Source organism: Symphalangus syndactylus, chromosome 7, assembly GCF_028878055.3.
Source record: "Symphalangus syndactylus isolate Jambi chromosome 7, NHGRI_mSymSyn1-v2.1_pri, whole genome shotgun sequence".
NCBI lineage: Eukaryota > Metazoa > Chordata > Mammalia > Primates > Hylobatidae > Symphalangus > Symphalangus syndactylus.
The window spans coordinates 130913158-130929068 of record NC_072429.2 but is presented as its reverse complement, the minus strand read 5'-3'; the positions used below and the strand labels follow the sequence as shown (position 1 = coordinate 130929068).

At 36.3% G+C, this 15911-nt stretch overlaps 1 protein-coding gene across 4 annotated transcripts in view; it reads right to left on the bottom strand.

The window, feature by feature from the left end:
• Positions 1-15911, bottom strand: part of EFR3A (EFR3 homolog A) — a 114654-nt gene that overhangs the window by 39913 nt on the left and 58830 nt on the right. For all 4 annotated transcript variants that reach the window (XM_055287265.2, XM_055287263.2, XM_063642993.1 and 1 more), the window contains exons 8-10: positions 15035-15113; positions 6031-6166; positions 3826-3993 (exon numbers count right to left, since the gene is read on the bottom strand). In XM_055287265.2, the coding sequence (XP_055143240.1) occupies positions 3826-3993; positions 6031-6166; positions 15035-15113 (383 nt within the window). The remainder of the gene's footprint in view (positions 1-3825; positions 3994-6030; positions 6167-15034; positions 15114-15911) is intronic.

The following is a 15911-nucleotide window of genomic DNA, read 5'->3' as shown; positions in this document are numbered from 1 at the left end:
ATTAGCAGTCAAAAATCTCATAACCTTAACATGACTCCATCTCCATAAAGTATATTGTTGTTAACACTTATGGAATGCATATTTACGGAATAAGAAACTATTTTGTATTTGGATCTGCAAAATAACCTTATGAGTCTAGGTTCTATTATTTGTCTCAGTTTCCTCTTATGGAAATGAGGGTAAGAGAAGTTAAGAACTCTTACCAAAAAATTACACAGCTAACATTAGGGCCTGAGGTAAGGGTTATTTCTTTCCAAAGCTTATGCTATTATTATTCTATACTTCTTCCATACAACTAGATACGTTCCTAGTCTTGCAGAAAACTAGACAATGACCTTCTGTTTCAAACAAGTTAGTTATTACCACAAGGACATAAAGTACCCTGCACTTCTCTTTACCACAGCACCTAACTACAGTAAAAGTTTGGAGTTAGCAAGCACTATCATACTTCCCTGTATTCAACATTTGTATCTCTGATTCAAGGTCATTCTTCATGCTTTTCAAATGTGTGGAATACTGTCCTCTAATCCAGTGGTTCCCAAGCTTTGCTGCATATTAGAATTACTTAGGGGAGCTTTTAACATGCTGATGCATAGGTTACATACCAAAGTAATTAAGTCAGAATATCTGGGGGTGGGAGTCCAAGCATCAGTATTTTTCTAAGATCCTGAGGTAATTTCAATGTGCAACAAAGTTAAGAACCACTGTCCTAAGGAAAAACTCTTATTTCTGTCTCCCAAGTATATGGTCAACTGAGTCCACTATATCTGATGTTAATTAGACAACAGACTATTAAAGACCTAAAAATAATAATAGTAGGAAAGAAATGCAACTAATACATGCTTTAGAATTGCTTTGATTTTTTTTTAACTTAAAATTGGGTAGGAGTCTTCAATATGATTAACTCCAAGGACAGAGTCACCAAAAGCATCTCAGTCACTATACCTACTGTTTGTATTTGAACTACTGAACAGAAATGAGCCTAGAAGAAAAGAACACAGCAGGTAGCTATGTTCTCCACTATTTTAAAAGAAAGAGGAGTTGGCCAACAGCCTGATAACTTAAAGTGCAAAAGCTACAGCAGCCCTGTTCCATGGCCCACTGACAGGAATAACCACATGATCTGACAACTGCTGGAATACTGAGAAATTAAAAAGGAAACTATTAAGGAAACCAGATTTTTTTTTTAAGTTTGATTTTAAAAGAGAAATCTTACTGTGCCACACTGCATTTCTTTCCTCTCATTTTTAAATTCTTACATGTTATTCTGAATGTGTTGTATCACAGAAATACGGCTTGAGTCTGCTGTATATACATTTTATAATAAAATACTTAAGAAACAATACATTAAATATTCTAGAGTGAAAGAGTAACACTGAATTAATTAGAAGTCATTAAAGCAATTTAAATCAATTCTGTGAAAACAAGATGAGCTGATTTAACATCCTTGAATATCGCAAAAAATCTATAAATAACCCAAATAAATGTAAAAGTCACCACAGAAGCGAGGTTCACTATACATTAATACCAACTATTTTAAGCAATAACTAGAATGTCTATGCTTTATTATGACTCCATGGTAATGTTGGAGTTTATGACATTTTGTCTTTTCAGTCAATCTCAAAATCTTAAGTGCCTATTTTGTGTTAGTGTGTTGAATGAGACACTCCTGGGTATTTCACTTAATGAGGACAATTTCTAGACATGTGATGAGACTGCAACTAGATGAAATAGAGGTACCACTCCAAGCCTCTACAAGGTGAGAGCCCCATGTATCATGAGGCCCTAGTACAAGAACTGGCGTATGCATATGTCCAATAAATAAATAGGTGGTGTCAATGGAGATGCACAATGCATGTATGCAGATCCATAAAACTTTAAAAACAAGATAACCAAGAGAAACTCTGTATTAAGTATCCCAAAGGATTATTGTAAATAAGTAGCCCACAAGTGAAAAAATACCCAGATAAAAGGCATAAGCCCAGTTTCAGAAGAAATTTATATACGACGCTACTATTAATTGAAACTATTATTAGGTTAGAAATTAGGTACTAAACCCCAGGAATACAATCCAATTGTGAAATTACCATAGCAACCAGGTGGTTATATTAAAATATGATCTGGCTATCCTGAAGAAAATATTGAAAGAAAAAAGTTAAAAATAGCTTGCTTGCTTGAATCTGTATTTATACACAGTCAGATTATTTCATTTACAAAATTGTAAATTCTCATGGCTGTTTTCTTAAGGAAGCTCTTCACTGTTTGTACTTTGACCATCGACAGGGAAAAAAAAAAAGAAAATTTAAAAAAGAAAGAAAAGCATATGATATTAAAGTCCAAGATATTAGCATCCAGATCTTAGTCTCTAATACCATTACCCACTAAAAACCACCACAGCTCCTTTGGAGAAATGACTGATTGCAGGGCTGGGGCAGAAAGTACAGAATTCGTCTGGAACAGCTTACTCAAGTAAGGCAGTGCTTTAAATAAAAAAAAAAAAAAGGTTCAGGGGGGTGGGGGGATGTCTTGAAGGAGCTCCCATGAGCCAAATCAGGGACAGTCTGAGCACCAAAATGATTAACTACAGAAATGAATTATAAGCCATTAAAATATAAATCCATTGAGTTCATACCAATAAACAAATACATGCATTACTACATACATAGAAAGGTAGAAAAGGGGGCTCCTGTTTACAATAGAACATTGAGAGGCAACTGATAGTTTTGGAAGGAGTGCTAGAGTTTAAAAACCATCATTTTGCAGCCATCATGGTAAAGACTAATTCAGACAAGAATTATGAATGAATGCTAAATCTAACCTTAAGTCTGGATGAAAAGCAGAATATCCGCATGATCTGAAAGTGTCTTCTCAGAGGTTGCTTATTGTTTACAATGGAAAAAACTAAAACTATACAGTGGAGGAATATAATAATGCCTTAAGTGATCAAAATTAATATAATGAAAAAGGAGCAAGTTACGGTGTGTACCTCTGGATGTGCTAATCTGAGAAGAACATATCACATATATAGTATTCCAGCCAGGAATATCTAACTTGAATTTAATCACAAGGAAACACCATACAAAACCAAATGAAGAACTTCCTATTTTTAAAAAACTGGGAGGGGGACTTTACTCATAAGAAATGCCCATGTCATAATGGATATGTTCCTGACTAATGGACCTAAAGAAATATTACAACTAAATGCAATATATGATCCTAGACTGAATCTTGGACTCAAGGAAAAAAGTCAATATAGTACATTATTGGGTCAACTGATAAAACTGAAATATGAAAGATTGATTCAAGTACTGGATCAATGTTAAATTTAGTGATGTTGACAATTTTACTCTGGTTATATTAAAAAATACATTTATTTTTTGGAAAAATACATCGAAGTATTTAGTGGTAATAGGCCATGATGTATGCAACTTCCTGTATCTTGTGGTTTAGAAAAAAATATGCATGTGTATGTGTGTATTCCCACATATATATACACACACAAAGAGACACACATAGGGAGAGAAAGAAACAGAGAGGGAGAGAGAGAAGGCAGGAAGAGATGCAGGAAAGACAGAGTAAAAGCAAATGAAGAAGTAAATGCCATAAAATGTCAACAATAGATGAATTTGTGTCCTGCAGATTTAAAGGAAAAACATAGTATTCTTTGTTCCATTCTCATGCTTGCTTATTTTCGAAAATAAAGTTTTGAGAAGTTTAAGCTATGATTCATCTTTGACAAATGTACTATAATAGTCCAGGACCTTATGTGAGAGCTTTGTAAACCACTGTTTTACATGATAGTTTTGAAAAGTGAAATGTACTCACCTATTGTTTGGATGATAGCATTCTGCACAATCTTCTCATCATTGTCTTTGGAACTTGTGTTTAAGTTGACACTGCCTACAGATCCCCCCTGTAAATCATTTGCTTCGAATTCAACACTGAGACGCAAATGTTTCAAAAGGGTATTGAAGACTTCCAGCACTGTCGGACCTATAAAGGATCACTTATGTAAGAAGATACATGTTTCTAGTATTGCATATTTGAAGTCAATTATCTTATTTCTCCACAGATTGTTTTTGTAATTTTCTAAATAGTCAAAAATCCATAGTAATTTATAAACTTTCATTTTTTAAAAAAAGAGTAAATGAGAAATAATTAAGAAAGCCCCTCATTATACCAACAACCATTTACTGGGCATTTATGAGCAACTCACCGTTTGAATCTCTGGTTCCACCCTTAAAAAATGTGTATATACATACAAGAATTACCAAAAACTTTCTACCTATTTAATCTTATCTGTTTCACAATAATGTGTACTAGGACAATATTTAACTTAACTGCTGGGTAAGAATCTACAAAATTATATAATATAGCTCACAGACGCATCAAATATTTATTTTGTATCTTTTGAGACTGAAGAAGGGAGAACACGCCTCAATTATGAGACAGAAACTACCAAATTTATTAGATTCAGGTTAACTGCATTTGTTCTCACTTTTTGTTCTATAAATTCTCCGCATGTGTTTCTATCACTGCTTCTGTCCATTTTATTTTAATTAGTGGGTTTCATTTCTGCCTTTTACTCTTGATTTAAGCTTCTTCAGGAAAGGCAGCCATGTTTAAATGCCTCTTCGAACATATAGAGCCTAGCACAGAGTACCTAACACACAATAGACATTAATCGACGTGATGATTCAATGTATCATCTATGTTTTATTTCATATTTCCAATTAAATAACTTTCCAATTAAATAACCAGTTTTATCTCTTCAAGTTACAAGATAAAACAGAAAATTCATATCCAAGATGCCCACCTTTATTTGACAATAAAAGAACAACAGAATATGTTGGTCCTCCATATCTGCAGTTCTGGATTCACAGATTCAACCAACTATGGGTTGAAAATATTCAGGAAAAAAAAAAAAACCCACGACAAAAAAAAAAAAAAAACACAAATAAAAAAGCAATACAGTGTAACAACTAATCACAGAGCACTTACACTGCATTAGGTATTGTAAGTAATCTAAAGATGATGTGAAGTATATGGGAGGGTGTGCATAGGTTATATGCAAACACTACACCATTTTATATACAGAATTTGAGTACCCACAGAGTTAAGTATTCTCAGGGGTCCTCAAACCAATCCCCTGCAGATACTGAGGGATGACTATACCATTAGATAATATATTTCCACTTTGAATTTCAAGCAAAGAAACCATAACCAGATTCTCCTTCAAACTTCTGTATTTCTAATATGCACTATTCCATTTTTGTAGTTACATGCAGGTAAAATATCATAATTTTTGAACTATCCCTTCTTCTCATTAACCCATTATCAAATCCTATCAACTTGACATTGTCATTCCTACTGCTTCCATGCAAGGGCAAGTTCTTTCCCTCATGGATACAACGACACTGACTCGTTATTTCTAATGTGCCCCACATTTTGTTGCCAGAAAAATTATCCTATAGCACATTTCTAATAAAGATTACAGTAAATCTTTAGGGAATATTAATCAGCTAAAGAACTATGTCCACAATTTGGCTACAACTTAATTTTAAAGCCACTTCTCTGACTTCTAAACTAACACCATACATTCTACCCAAAATGGGCCACATAAAATTTTGCTCGTGCAAATCCATTTTCCCTACCTTCTATAAACCCTGGCTTTTTTAATGATATGTGATCAAAGCTTGCCACATATTACAGTATTAAGTGGAGCTGTCTAATCACAAGTACACTATCAGTTTCTTGTATGTGCATTCTCCCAATGTTCAGTATATAATCAATACTCAAAAGTCTTTATTAGAAGAAGGAAAGGGAGGAGGAATTGATGTGGAGGAAAATACTTAACTGTGCACTAAAGAAGCCTGAAAATAATTGCATGAACCCAAATTTCAAAAAAAAAATTATTGTACACCAAAAAATGTGTAGAAATATTCTTAAAGAGTTCTTCATATACTGCTATACCTACTGAAAGGACACTTTGAACCAGATTAATGCACTATTTTATTTATTGGCACTCACCTATGGAACCTTTAGCAGCAATGGCAACAGCCTCTAACAGAACCTGAATAATACCTGCCCGAACCCGGGGAGCATCTTTTTTACGAGCATCAAGGTGTCCTAGAATCTCCTGGATCACATGGTGAGAATACTGAGCCTGAAGGAGACAAAATAGTACAAAGATGTATAAACAAGTACATGTACCTTGGCAGAATTCCTAAGAATAAAAAAACCACCCAACACATAAATGTCCAATTAGTGACTGATGGTCATGTTATGAGACAATAAATAACCACAATACAAAAGCCATTCTTTTGAAGAATAAACAGAGATGCTGGAAAATACTTATGATACTCTGAATGAAAAAAAGCATATTGCACAATTCTATGTTTAATAAAATTCAATCTAGTTTTTAAAAAGTAAATTAGAATTATATATAAAAAGATTAACACTGGCCACCTCTGAGAAAGAGATTAATGAGAAAATTTTATTATGTTTATATTTCTCTGTAATTTCACAAAGTGCATTTATACACTTTTATAATTTGATAATAGGACAAAATTTTGTAAAAAACATAAATTATGACATTCACAGTATTTTCCCATACCCAAACTAGATAAACACTATTTAACATGGACACCTAACAATGCTAAAGTCAAAACTCTCATCTAATCAAGAGCTAGGGTCAAAATGAAAATATTATCAATGTGTACCTGACAAAATTTAAATCAAGGAGGTATCAAAAGATGTGCAATTAACAAAGGTAATTTTACTACATATAAATACATTTGATCAACCATAGTGAATGATGTTGGGGCCTAAACCAAAAAAAGGATAGCCTAAAATATTTTTAACTCCAGCGAAGAGGTTTTTTTTTTTTGAATATCAAAGTTTTGTTTTTTTAAAACCTACACTTACACCCATGAGTCACCATCGGTCTACTATCATGCAACAAGCTGTAAAAAGCGCCTGTGGCTCTCAATCTCCCTGTCTGTATTTGCCTTCAGACAGGTCCCCTCTGCCCTGTTTTCAGGCTGGTTACCTTTCTTTCCTTTGGAATGTGTGGTTTGATAAGAAGCAGGAGTGCCCTATGCATAATGGCCACTCTGCTCAAAAGCAAAAAGTTCCCCTCCTTCTCTATCAAGTCACAGATTTCATCTCTAGGTATTTCTCAAATTTTTGTCATAATACACACCTACTTTCAAAATCACCCAAGGTAAAAACTAAATTTGTGTTTTCATCTTTACTTCGTTTCATTTAAAGCCATGTTAAAATAGATGAATGTTAGGCAGGAAGACACACACAAAACCTGAAACTGAACTTCTTGTCCAGGAAGCTGCATGCTTCTGATATATGAACCTTGTGCAATTATTAGTCTGCCTTTATAGGTAAGGTAGCCATTTGATTTGTTGTCCAAATGAGGACACTGCAGAGAGTGAAGGAGGTATTATCGATAAAGTACGACTATACTAAGCAAACCAGAGCATGTGTTCTTTCTACTTAAAAAGAACTCAAGAATGATATCATGTATTAAACAAAAGAATATGGAGTGAAAGGAAGGAAAGTGTGAAGATGTAATACAGTATGTAGAAGTCACGTGTACTGAGTTTTCACTTACCTATGGTAAAATTTGCCCTTACACTGAAGTTTAAGGCAATGTTAACAGATGAATCGCTTTAAGATGCAACATAATACAGTGGTGGTGAAGTACATAAGCCCTGGAGTCAAACTCGCCGAAGTTTGAATTCTGACTCTATCATTTAATAGCTAAACAGCTCTCAGATTAAGACTAAGTTCCTCTCATCTACGAAATTTAAACAATAACAATTATTCATAGGATTCTTGGGGCAATTAAATGAGTTAATTTGTATAAAGCACCCAAATTGTGTCTATTGTACGAAAAATGCTTAATACGTATTAGTTATTATTACTACTTTTCAATTTGTAACTCATGAGCTAATATATGACTATAACATTGAACATAACAACAATGATGACAAAAGAGCATTTCATTCAGAAGTGACCAGAAGCAGGCACTCATATTCTAAGTACTTATATGTATTATATACACAAACAGTTCTAGGAGATAGGTTCACCTCAATTACTCCATGCCCTTCACAGTATAAATAAGGCAAGTGTTAGTAACTTGTCTAAGGTCATGCAGAAACTCTTTTTTACTTTTTATTTATTTTATGATACTTTAAGTTTTAGGGTACATGTGCACAACGTGCAGGTTTGTTACATACGTATACATGTGCCAGGTTGGTGTGCTGCACCCATTAACTTGTCATTTACTTTAGGTATATCTCCTAATGCTATCCCGCCCCCCCCGCCCCACCCCACAACAGGCCCCAGTGTGTGATGTTCCCCATCCTGTTTCCATGTGTTCTCACTGTTCAATTCCCACTTACGAGTGAGAACATGCGGTGTTTGATTTTTTGTCCTTGCGATAGTTTGCTGAGAATGATGGTTTCCAGCTTCATCCATGGCCCTAAAAAAGGACATGAACTCATCCTTTTTTATGGCTGCATAGTATTCCATGGTGTATATGTGCCACATTTTCTTAATCCAGTCTATCGTTGTTGGACATTTGGGTTGGTTCCAAGTCTTTGCTATTGTGAATAGTGCTGTAATAAACATATGTGTGCATATGTCTTTATAGCAGCATGATTTATAATCCTTTGGGTATATACCCAGTAATTGTATGGCTGGGTCAAATGGTATTTCTAGTTCTAGATCCCTGAGGAATCACCACACTGACTTCCACAATGGTTGAACTAGTTTACAGTCCCACCAACGGTGTAAAAGTGTTCCTATTTCTCCACATCCTCTCCAGCACCTGTTGTTTCCTGACTTTTTAATAATCGCCATTTTAACTGGTGTGAGATGGATTTCTCTGATGGCCAGTGATGATAAGAATTTTTTCATGTGTCTTTTGGCTGCATAAATGTATTCTTTTGAGAAGTGTCTGCTCATATCCTTCGCCCACTTGTTGATGGGGTTGTTTTTTTCTTATAAATTTGTTTGAGTTCATTGTAGATTCTGGATATTAGCCCTTTGTCAGATGACTAGGTTGTGAAAATTTTCTCCCATTCTGTAGGTTGCCTATTCACTCTGATGGTAGTTTCTTTTGCTGTGCAGTAGCTCTTTAGTTTAATTACATCCCATTTGTCAATTTTGGCTTCTGTTGCCATTGCTTTTGGTGTTTTAGACATGAAGTCCTTGCCCATGCCTATGTCCTGAATGGTATTGCCTAGGTTTTCTTCTAGGGTTTTTATGGTTTTAGGTCTAACATGTAAGTCTTTAATCCATCTTGAATTAATTTTTGTATAAGGTGTAAGGCAGGGATCCAGTTTCGGCTTTCTACATATGGCTAGCCAGTTTTCCCAGCACCATTTATTAAATAGGGAATCCTTTTCCCATTTCTTGTTCTTTTCAGGTTTGTCAAAGATCAGATAGTTGTAGATATGTGGCATTATTTCTGAGGGCTCTGTTCTGTTGCATTGGTCTATATCTCTGTTTTGGTACCAGGAGCATGCTGTTTAGGTTACTGTAGCCTTGTAGTATACTTTGAAGTCAGATAGTGTGATGCCTCCAGCTTTGTTCTTTTGGCTTAGGATTGACTTGGCGATGCGGGCTCTTTTTTGGTTCCATATGAACTTTAAAGTAGTTTTTTCCCATTCTGTGAAGAAAGTCATTGGTAGCTTGATGGGGATGGCATTGAATCTATAAATTACCTTGGGCAGTATGGCCATTTTCACAATATTGATTCTTCCTACCCATGAGCATGGAATGTTCTTCCATTTGTTTGTATCCTCTTTTAATTCGTTGAGCAGTGGTTTGTAGTTCTCCTTGAAGAGGTCCTTCACATCCGTTGTAAGTTGGATTCCTAGGTATTTTATTCTCTTTGAAGCGATTGTGAATGGGAGTTCACTCATGATTTGGCTCTCTGTTTGTCTGTTATTGGTGTATAAGAATGTCTGTGATTTTTGCACATTGATTTTGTATCCTGAGACTTTGCTGAAGTTGTTCTCAGCTTAAGGAGATTTTGGGCTGAGACAGATGATGGGGTTTTCTAGATATACAATCATGTCATCTGCCAACAGGGACAATTTGACTTCCTCTTTTTCTAATTGAATACCCTTTATTTCCTTCTCCTGCCTGATTGCCCTGGCCAGAACTTCCAACACTATGTTGAATAGGAGTGGTGAGAGAGGGCATCCCTGTCTTGTGCCAGTTTTCAAAGGGAATGCTTCCAGTTTTTGCCCATTCAGTATGATATTGGCTGTGGGTTTGTCATAGATAGCTCTTATTATTTTGAGATACGTCCCATCAATACCTAATTTATTGAGAGTTTTTAGCATGAAGCGTTGTTGAACTTTGTCAAAAGCCTTTTCTGCATCTATTGAGATAATCATGTGGTTTTTGTCATTGGTTCTGTTTATAAGCTGGATTATGTTTATTGATTTGCGTATGTTGAACCAGGCTTGCATCCCAGGGATGAAGCCCACTTGATCATGGTGGATAAGCTTTTTGATGTGCTGATGGATTTGGTTTGCCAGCATTTTATTGAGGATTTTTACATCAATGTTCATCAGGGGTATTGGTCTAAGATTCTCTTTTTTGGTTATGTCTCTGCCAGGCTTTGGTATCAGGATGATGCTGGCCTCATAAAATGACTTAGGGAGGATTCCCTCTTTTTCTATTGATTGGAAGAGTTTCAGAAGGAATGGTACCAGCTCCTCCGTGTACCTCTGGTAGAATGCGGCTGTGAATCCGTCTGGTCCTGGACTTTTTTTTGCTTGGTAAGCTGTTAATTATTGCCTCAATTTCAGAGCCTATTATTGGGCTATTCAGAGATTCAACTTTTTCCTGGTTTAGTCTTGGGAGGGTGTATGTGTCCAGGAATTTATCCATTTCTTCTAGATTTTCAAGTTTATTTGCATAGAGGTGTTTATAGTATTCTCTGATGGTAGTTTGTATTTCTGTGGGATCGGTGGAGATATCCCCTTTTTCATTTTTTATTGTGTCTATTTGATTCTTCTCTCTTTTCTTCTGTATTAGTCTTGCTAGCAGTCTGTCAATTTTGTTGATCGTTTCAAAAAACCAGCTCCTGGATTCACTGATTTTTTGAAGAGTTTTTTGTGTCTCTATCTCCTTCAGTTCTGCTCTGATCTTAGTTATTTCTTGCCTTCTGCTAGCTTTTGAATGTGATTGCTCTTGATTTTCTAGTTCTTTTAATTGTGATGTTAGGGTGTCAATTTTAGATCTTTCCTGCTTTCTCTTGTGGGCATTTAGTGCTATAAATTTCCCTCTACACACGCTTTAAATGTGTCCCAGAGATTCTGGTATGTTGTGTCTTTGTTCTCATTGCTTTCAAAGAACATCTTTAATTCTGCCTTCATTTCGTTATGTACCCAGTAGTCATTCAGGAGCAGGTTGTTCAGTTTCCATGTAGTTGAGTGGTTTTGGGTGAGTTTCTTAATCCTGAGTTCTACTTTGATTGCACTGTGGTCTGAGAGACAGTTTGTTATTAATTTCTGTTCTTTTACATTTGCTGATGAGTGCGCTTTACTTCCAACTATGTGGTCAATTTTGGAATAAGTGCAGTGTGGTGCTGAGAAGAATGTATATTCTGTCGATTTGGGGTGGAGAGTTCTGTAGATGTCTATTAGGTCTGCTTGGTGCAGAGCTGAGTTCAATTCCTGGATATCCTTGTTAACTTTCTGACTTGTTGATCTGTCTAATGTTGACAGTGGGGTGTTAAAGTCTCCCATTATTATTGTGTGGGAGTCTAAGTCTCTTTGTAGGTCTCTGAGGACTTGCTTTATGAATCTGAGTGCTCCTGTATTGGGTGCATGTGTATTTAGGATAGTTAGCTCTTCTTGTTGAATTGATCCCTTTACCATTATGTAATGGCCTTCTTTGTCTCTTTTCATCTTTGTTGGTTTAGAGTCTGTTTTATCAGAGACTAGGATTGCAACCCCTGCCTTTTTTGTTTTCCATTTGCTTGGTAGATCTTCCTCCAACCCTTGATTTTGAGCCTATATGTGTCTCTGCACGTGAGATGGGTTTCCTGAATACAGCACACTGATGGGTCTTGACTCTTTATCCAATTTGCCAGTCTGTGTCTTTTTTTTTTTTTTTTTTTTTGAGACGGAGTCTCGCTCTGTTGCCCAGGCTGGAGTGCAGTGGCGCAATCTCGGCTCACTGCAAGCTCCGCCTCCCGGGTTCACGCCATTCTCCTGCCTCAGCCTCTCCAAGTAGCTGGGACTACAGGCGCCCGCCACCAGGCCCGGCTAATTTTTTGTATTTTTAGTAGAGACGGGGTTTCACTGTGGTCTTGATCTCCTGACCTCATGATCCGCCCACCTAGGCCTCCCAAAGTGCTGGGATTACAAGCGTGAGCCACCTCGCCTGGCCCAGTCTGTGTCTTTTAATTGGAGCATTTAGCCCATTTACATTTAAGGTTAATATTGTTATGTGTGAATCCGATCCTGTTATTATGATGTTAGCTGGTTATTTTGCTCGTTAGTTGATGCAGTTTCTTCCTAGCCTTAATGGTCTTTACAATTTGGCATGTTTTTGCAGTGGCTGGTACCAGTTGTTCCTTTCCATGTTTAATGCTTCCTTCAGGAGCTCTTGGAAGGCAGGCCTGGTGGTGACAAAATCTCTCAGCATTTGCTTTTCTGTAAAGGATTTTATTTCTCCTTCACTTATGAAGCTTAGTTTGGCTGGATATGAAATTCTGGGTTGAAAATTCTTTTCTTTAAGAATGTTGAATATTGGTCCCCACTCTCTTCTGGCTTGTAGAGTTTCTGCCAAGAGATCCGCTGTTAGTCTGATGGGCTTCCCTTTGTGGGTAACCCGACCTTTCTCTCTGGCTGCCCTTAACATTTTTTCCTTCATTTCAACTTTGGTGAATCTGATAATTATGTGTCTTGAGTTGCTCTTCTCCAGGAGTATCTTTGTGGCGTTCTCTGTATTTCCTGAATTTGAATGTTGGCCTGCCTTGCTAGATTGGGGAAGTTCTCCTGGATAATATCCTGCAGAGTGTTTTCCAACTTGGTTCCATTCTCCCCGTCACTTTCAGGTACACCAATCAAACGTAGATTTGGTCTTTTCACATAGTCCCATATTTCTTGGAGGCTTTGTTCGTTTCTTTTTATTCTTTTTTCTCTAAACTTATCTTCTCGCTTCATTTCATTCATTTGTTCTTCCATCACTGATAACCTTTCTTCCAGTTGATTGAATCGGTTGCTGAAGCTTGTGCATTCGTCACGTAGTTCTCGTGCCGTGGTTTTCAGCTCCATCATGTCCTTTAAGGACTTCTCTGCGTTGGTTATTCTAGTTAGCCATTTGTCTAATCTTTTTTCAAGGTTTTTAACTTCTTTGCCATGGGTTCAAACTTCCTCCTTTAGCTCGGAGAAGTTTGATCGTCCGAAGCCTTCTCTCAACTCGTCAAAGTCACTCTCCGTCCAGCTTTGTTCCATTGCTGGTGAGGAGCTGCGTTCCTTTGAAGGAGGAGAGGTGCTCTGATTTTTAGAATTTTCAGTTTTTCTGCTCTTTTTTTCCCCATCTTTGTGGTTTTATCTACCTTTGGTCTTTGATGATGGTGACATACAGACGGGGTTTTGGTGCGGATGTCCTTTCTGTTTGTTAGTTTTCCTTCTAACAGTCAGGACCCTCAGCTGCAGGTCTGTTGGAGTTCGTCGGAGGTGCACTCCAGACCCTGTTTGCCTGAGTATCAGCAGTGGAGGCTTCAGAACAGTGAATATTGGTGAACAGCAAATGTTGCTGCCTGCAGAGACTCTTAAGGAAGAGCCTAAAAGTGAACTCTGTCTGATCCCAGAGTACAACTCTTAATCACATCTTGTTACCCTCAAGAAATAAATTTGGCACAAAAGATAGGCGTTAAGTAAAATATTTTCCCTTTACCACAAATGCCTTACTATATTTGAAACTATGTCTATGTAAACCTTTAAGGATATAAATCCTGGTCAAGACTAGCTAGTTTGTTTTATGGAGAGAGGGTGAAATATTACCTAAGAATGATGGCTACACCAATTTTATTGTAAATGGCAACTAAAACAATCAAAACTATCCAAAGTTTTAACTGTACAATGATAATAAACATAAATTCCTATTCTAGTATATACTACCATTTCAAGAAATGTTATACATGTTTTCCCAAATTGCCAAATCCTGTCATAAAACAATAGTAAAATACTAGACTATAGCTATCCCTTGATATACTTGGGGATAGGTTCCAGCCCCACCCCATACCAAAATCTGCACATACTCAAGTCCTGCAGTTGGCCCTGCAAGGAAAGAAATCAGCCCCCATATACGTGGGGTTTTGAATCCAACAAATAATAGATTTTCAATCTGCATTTTGTTGGGAAAAAAAAAAAAAACTATAAGTGGACCTGCACAGTTGAAATTCATGTTATTCAAGGGTCAGCTATATATAAGACTTTCTGATATCCAGATAAAGTGACAAGAAAGGAAAGTCCCTTAGTCTAAACTCCACAAGAAGGTAAGCATCTGGAAAGGCAAGTGCACGCTGAGGCCAGCAGCAGTCCCAGGCAAATCTTCAGCTCTCCAGTGCCCAAAGCTACTCATTTAAATAGTTGTATACATAGGAGACTAGATACAAAGCTTAGGGCCCATCCAGCAAAGGAAGGCTATGAGATCAGAAATCCCTGTGACAATTTGGAATCCCTAAAAGACAACACCCTCAATGAATCAGGGGATAGCAGAAGACTGTCAAGAAGCTTGTCTGTGTTGGCCTTGGCTCTGAGGGGAACCATGATAACATGATTTAGCTGTTTTTTATTAGATCTATCTTTTCATCTTGGCAAAGAAGAAAATATGTAGCAAATGAAAATGAATGAGACAAAAGAGCTAAATTAAGAGCAATGATTTATATTCTACAGCTTCCCACATCTGTTTCATAATGTGCTTATCCATACAGAACCAAAATTACTTATATAAATACAGTAAATAGTTAATCAAACCTTACCTGAATGGAATACATTATAATTTTAAAGCAGTGAACAGCAAATTCATTGGGATCCCACAGTTTATGATGATCTAAATGCCTGCAAATAACAAAAATTACTTTAAAATTCTCTATTTTATTATACTTTCTTCCTCTAGAAACCTCAATAGGAAAAGCTTAATAGTGAGAATATTACCTAAAAGAAAAGCAAGATTTCAATTTAATTCTTAATTAATGAACTTCGTGAAATATATGTTGCAATTAAAGCTATTTCTAAAGCAATGCTGTGGACTAGAAGTAGTTTCGTGAACATTTAATCAACAAATATTTATTGATTCCCTGTTTAATGTTGTGATTTATTAATTTACTTCTCTCAAAGGGTAATTTTAACTAACAAATAAATCTGAATGAAAGAGGGTGAATGAAGGACAAATACAAGGCTGGAAAACACCAGGGGATCAGCTTTAGATTATATTCACAGATGGCCAGATCTACTTCTCACCTACTGTATCAAAATTAAATTTAAAAAATTGTCCTTCCATATCAAAACTAACTTTATTATAACTATAATTTGTTGAAAATATACTTTATGCTAGGCATATATTATCAACATTCTTAATGGTTAATCTAGACCATAGGTTCAGGAATAAAATGATCAGAATTTGAATTCTGACTTCATTTTCTACCTATATGTCCTTGTCCATGAGTGAGTTACTTGACTTCTCTAAGGGTCAGTTCTCTGACCTGGAAAATGGGGATAACAACAACATCCATTTCACAAGGTAAAAGGATTAAGTAAGATAAAGTATATAAGGTTATTAGCATAGTCACAGGGTGCAGCCAGTACTTGATAAGTGGTAGCTTCTATTTTAATATATAAATAAACCATTTAATGCAT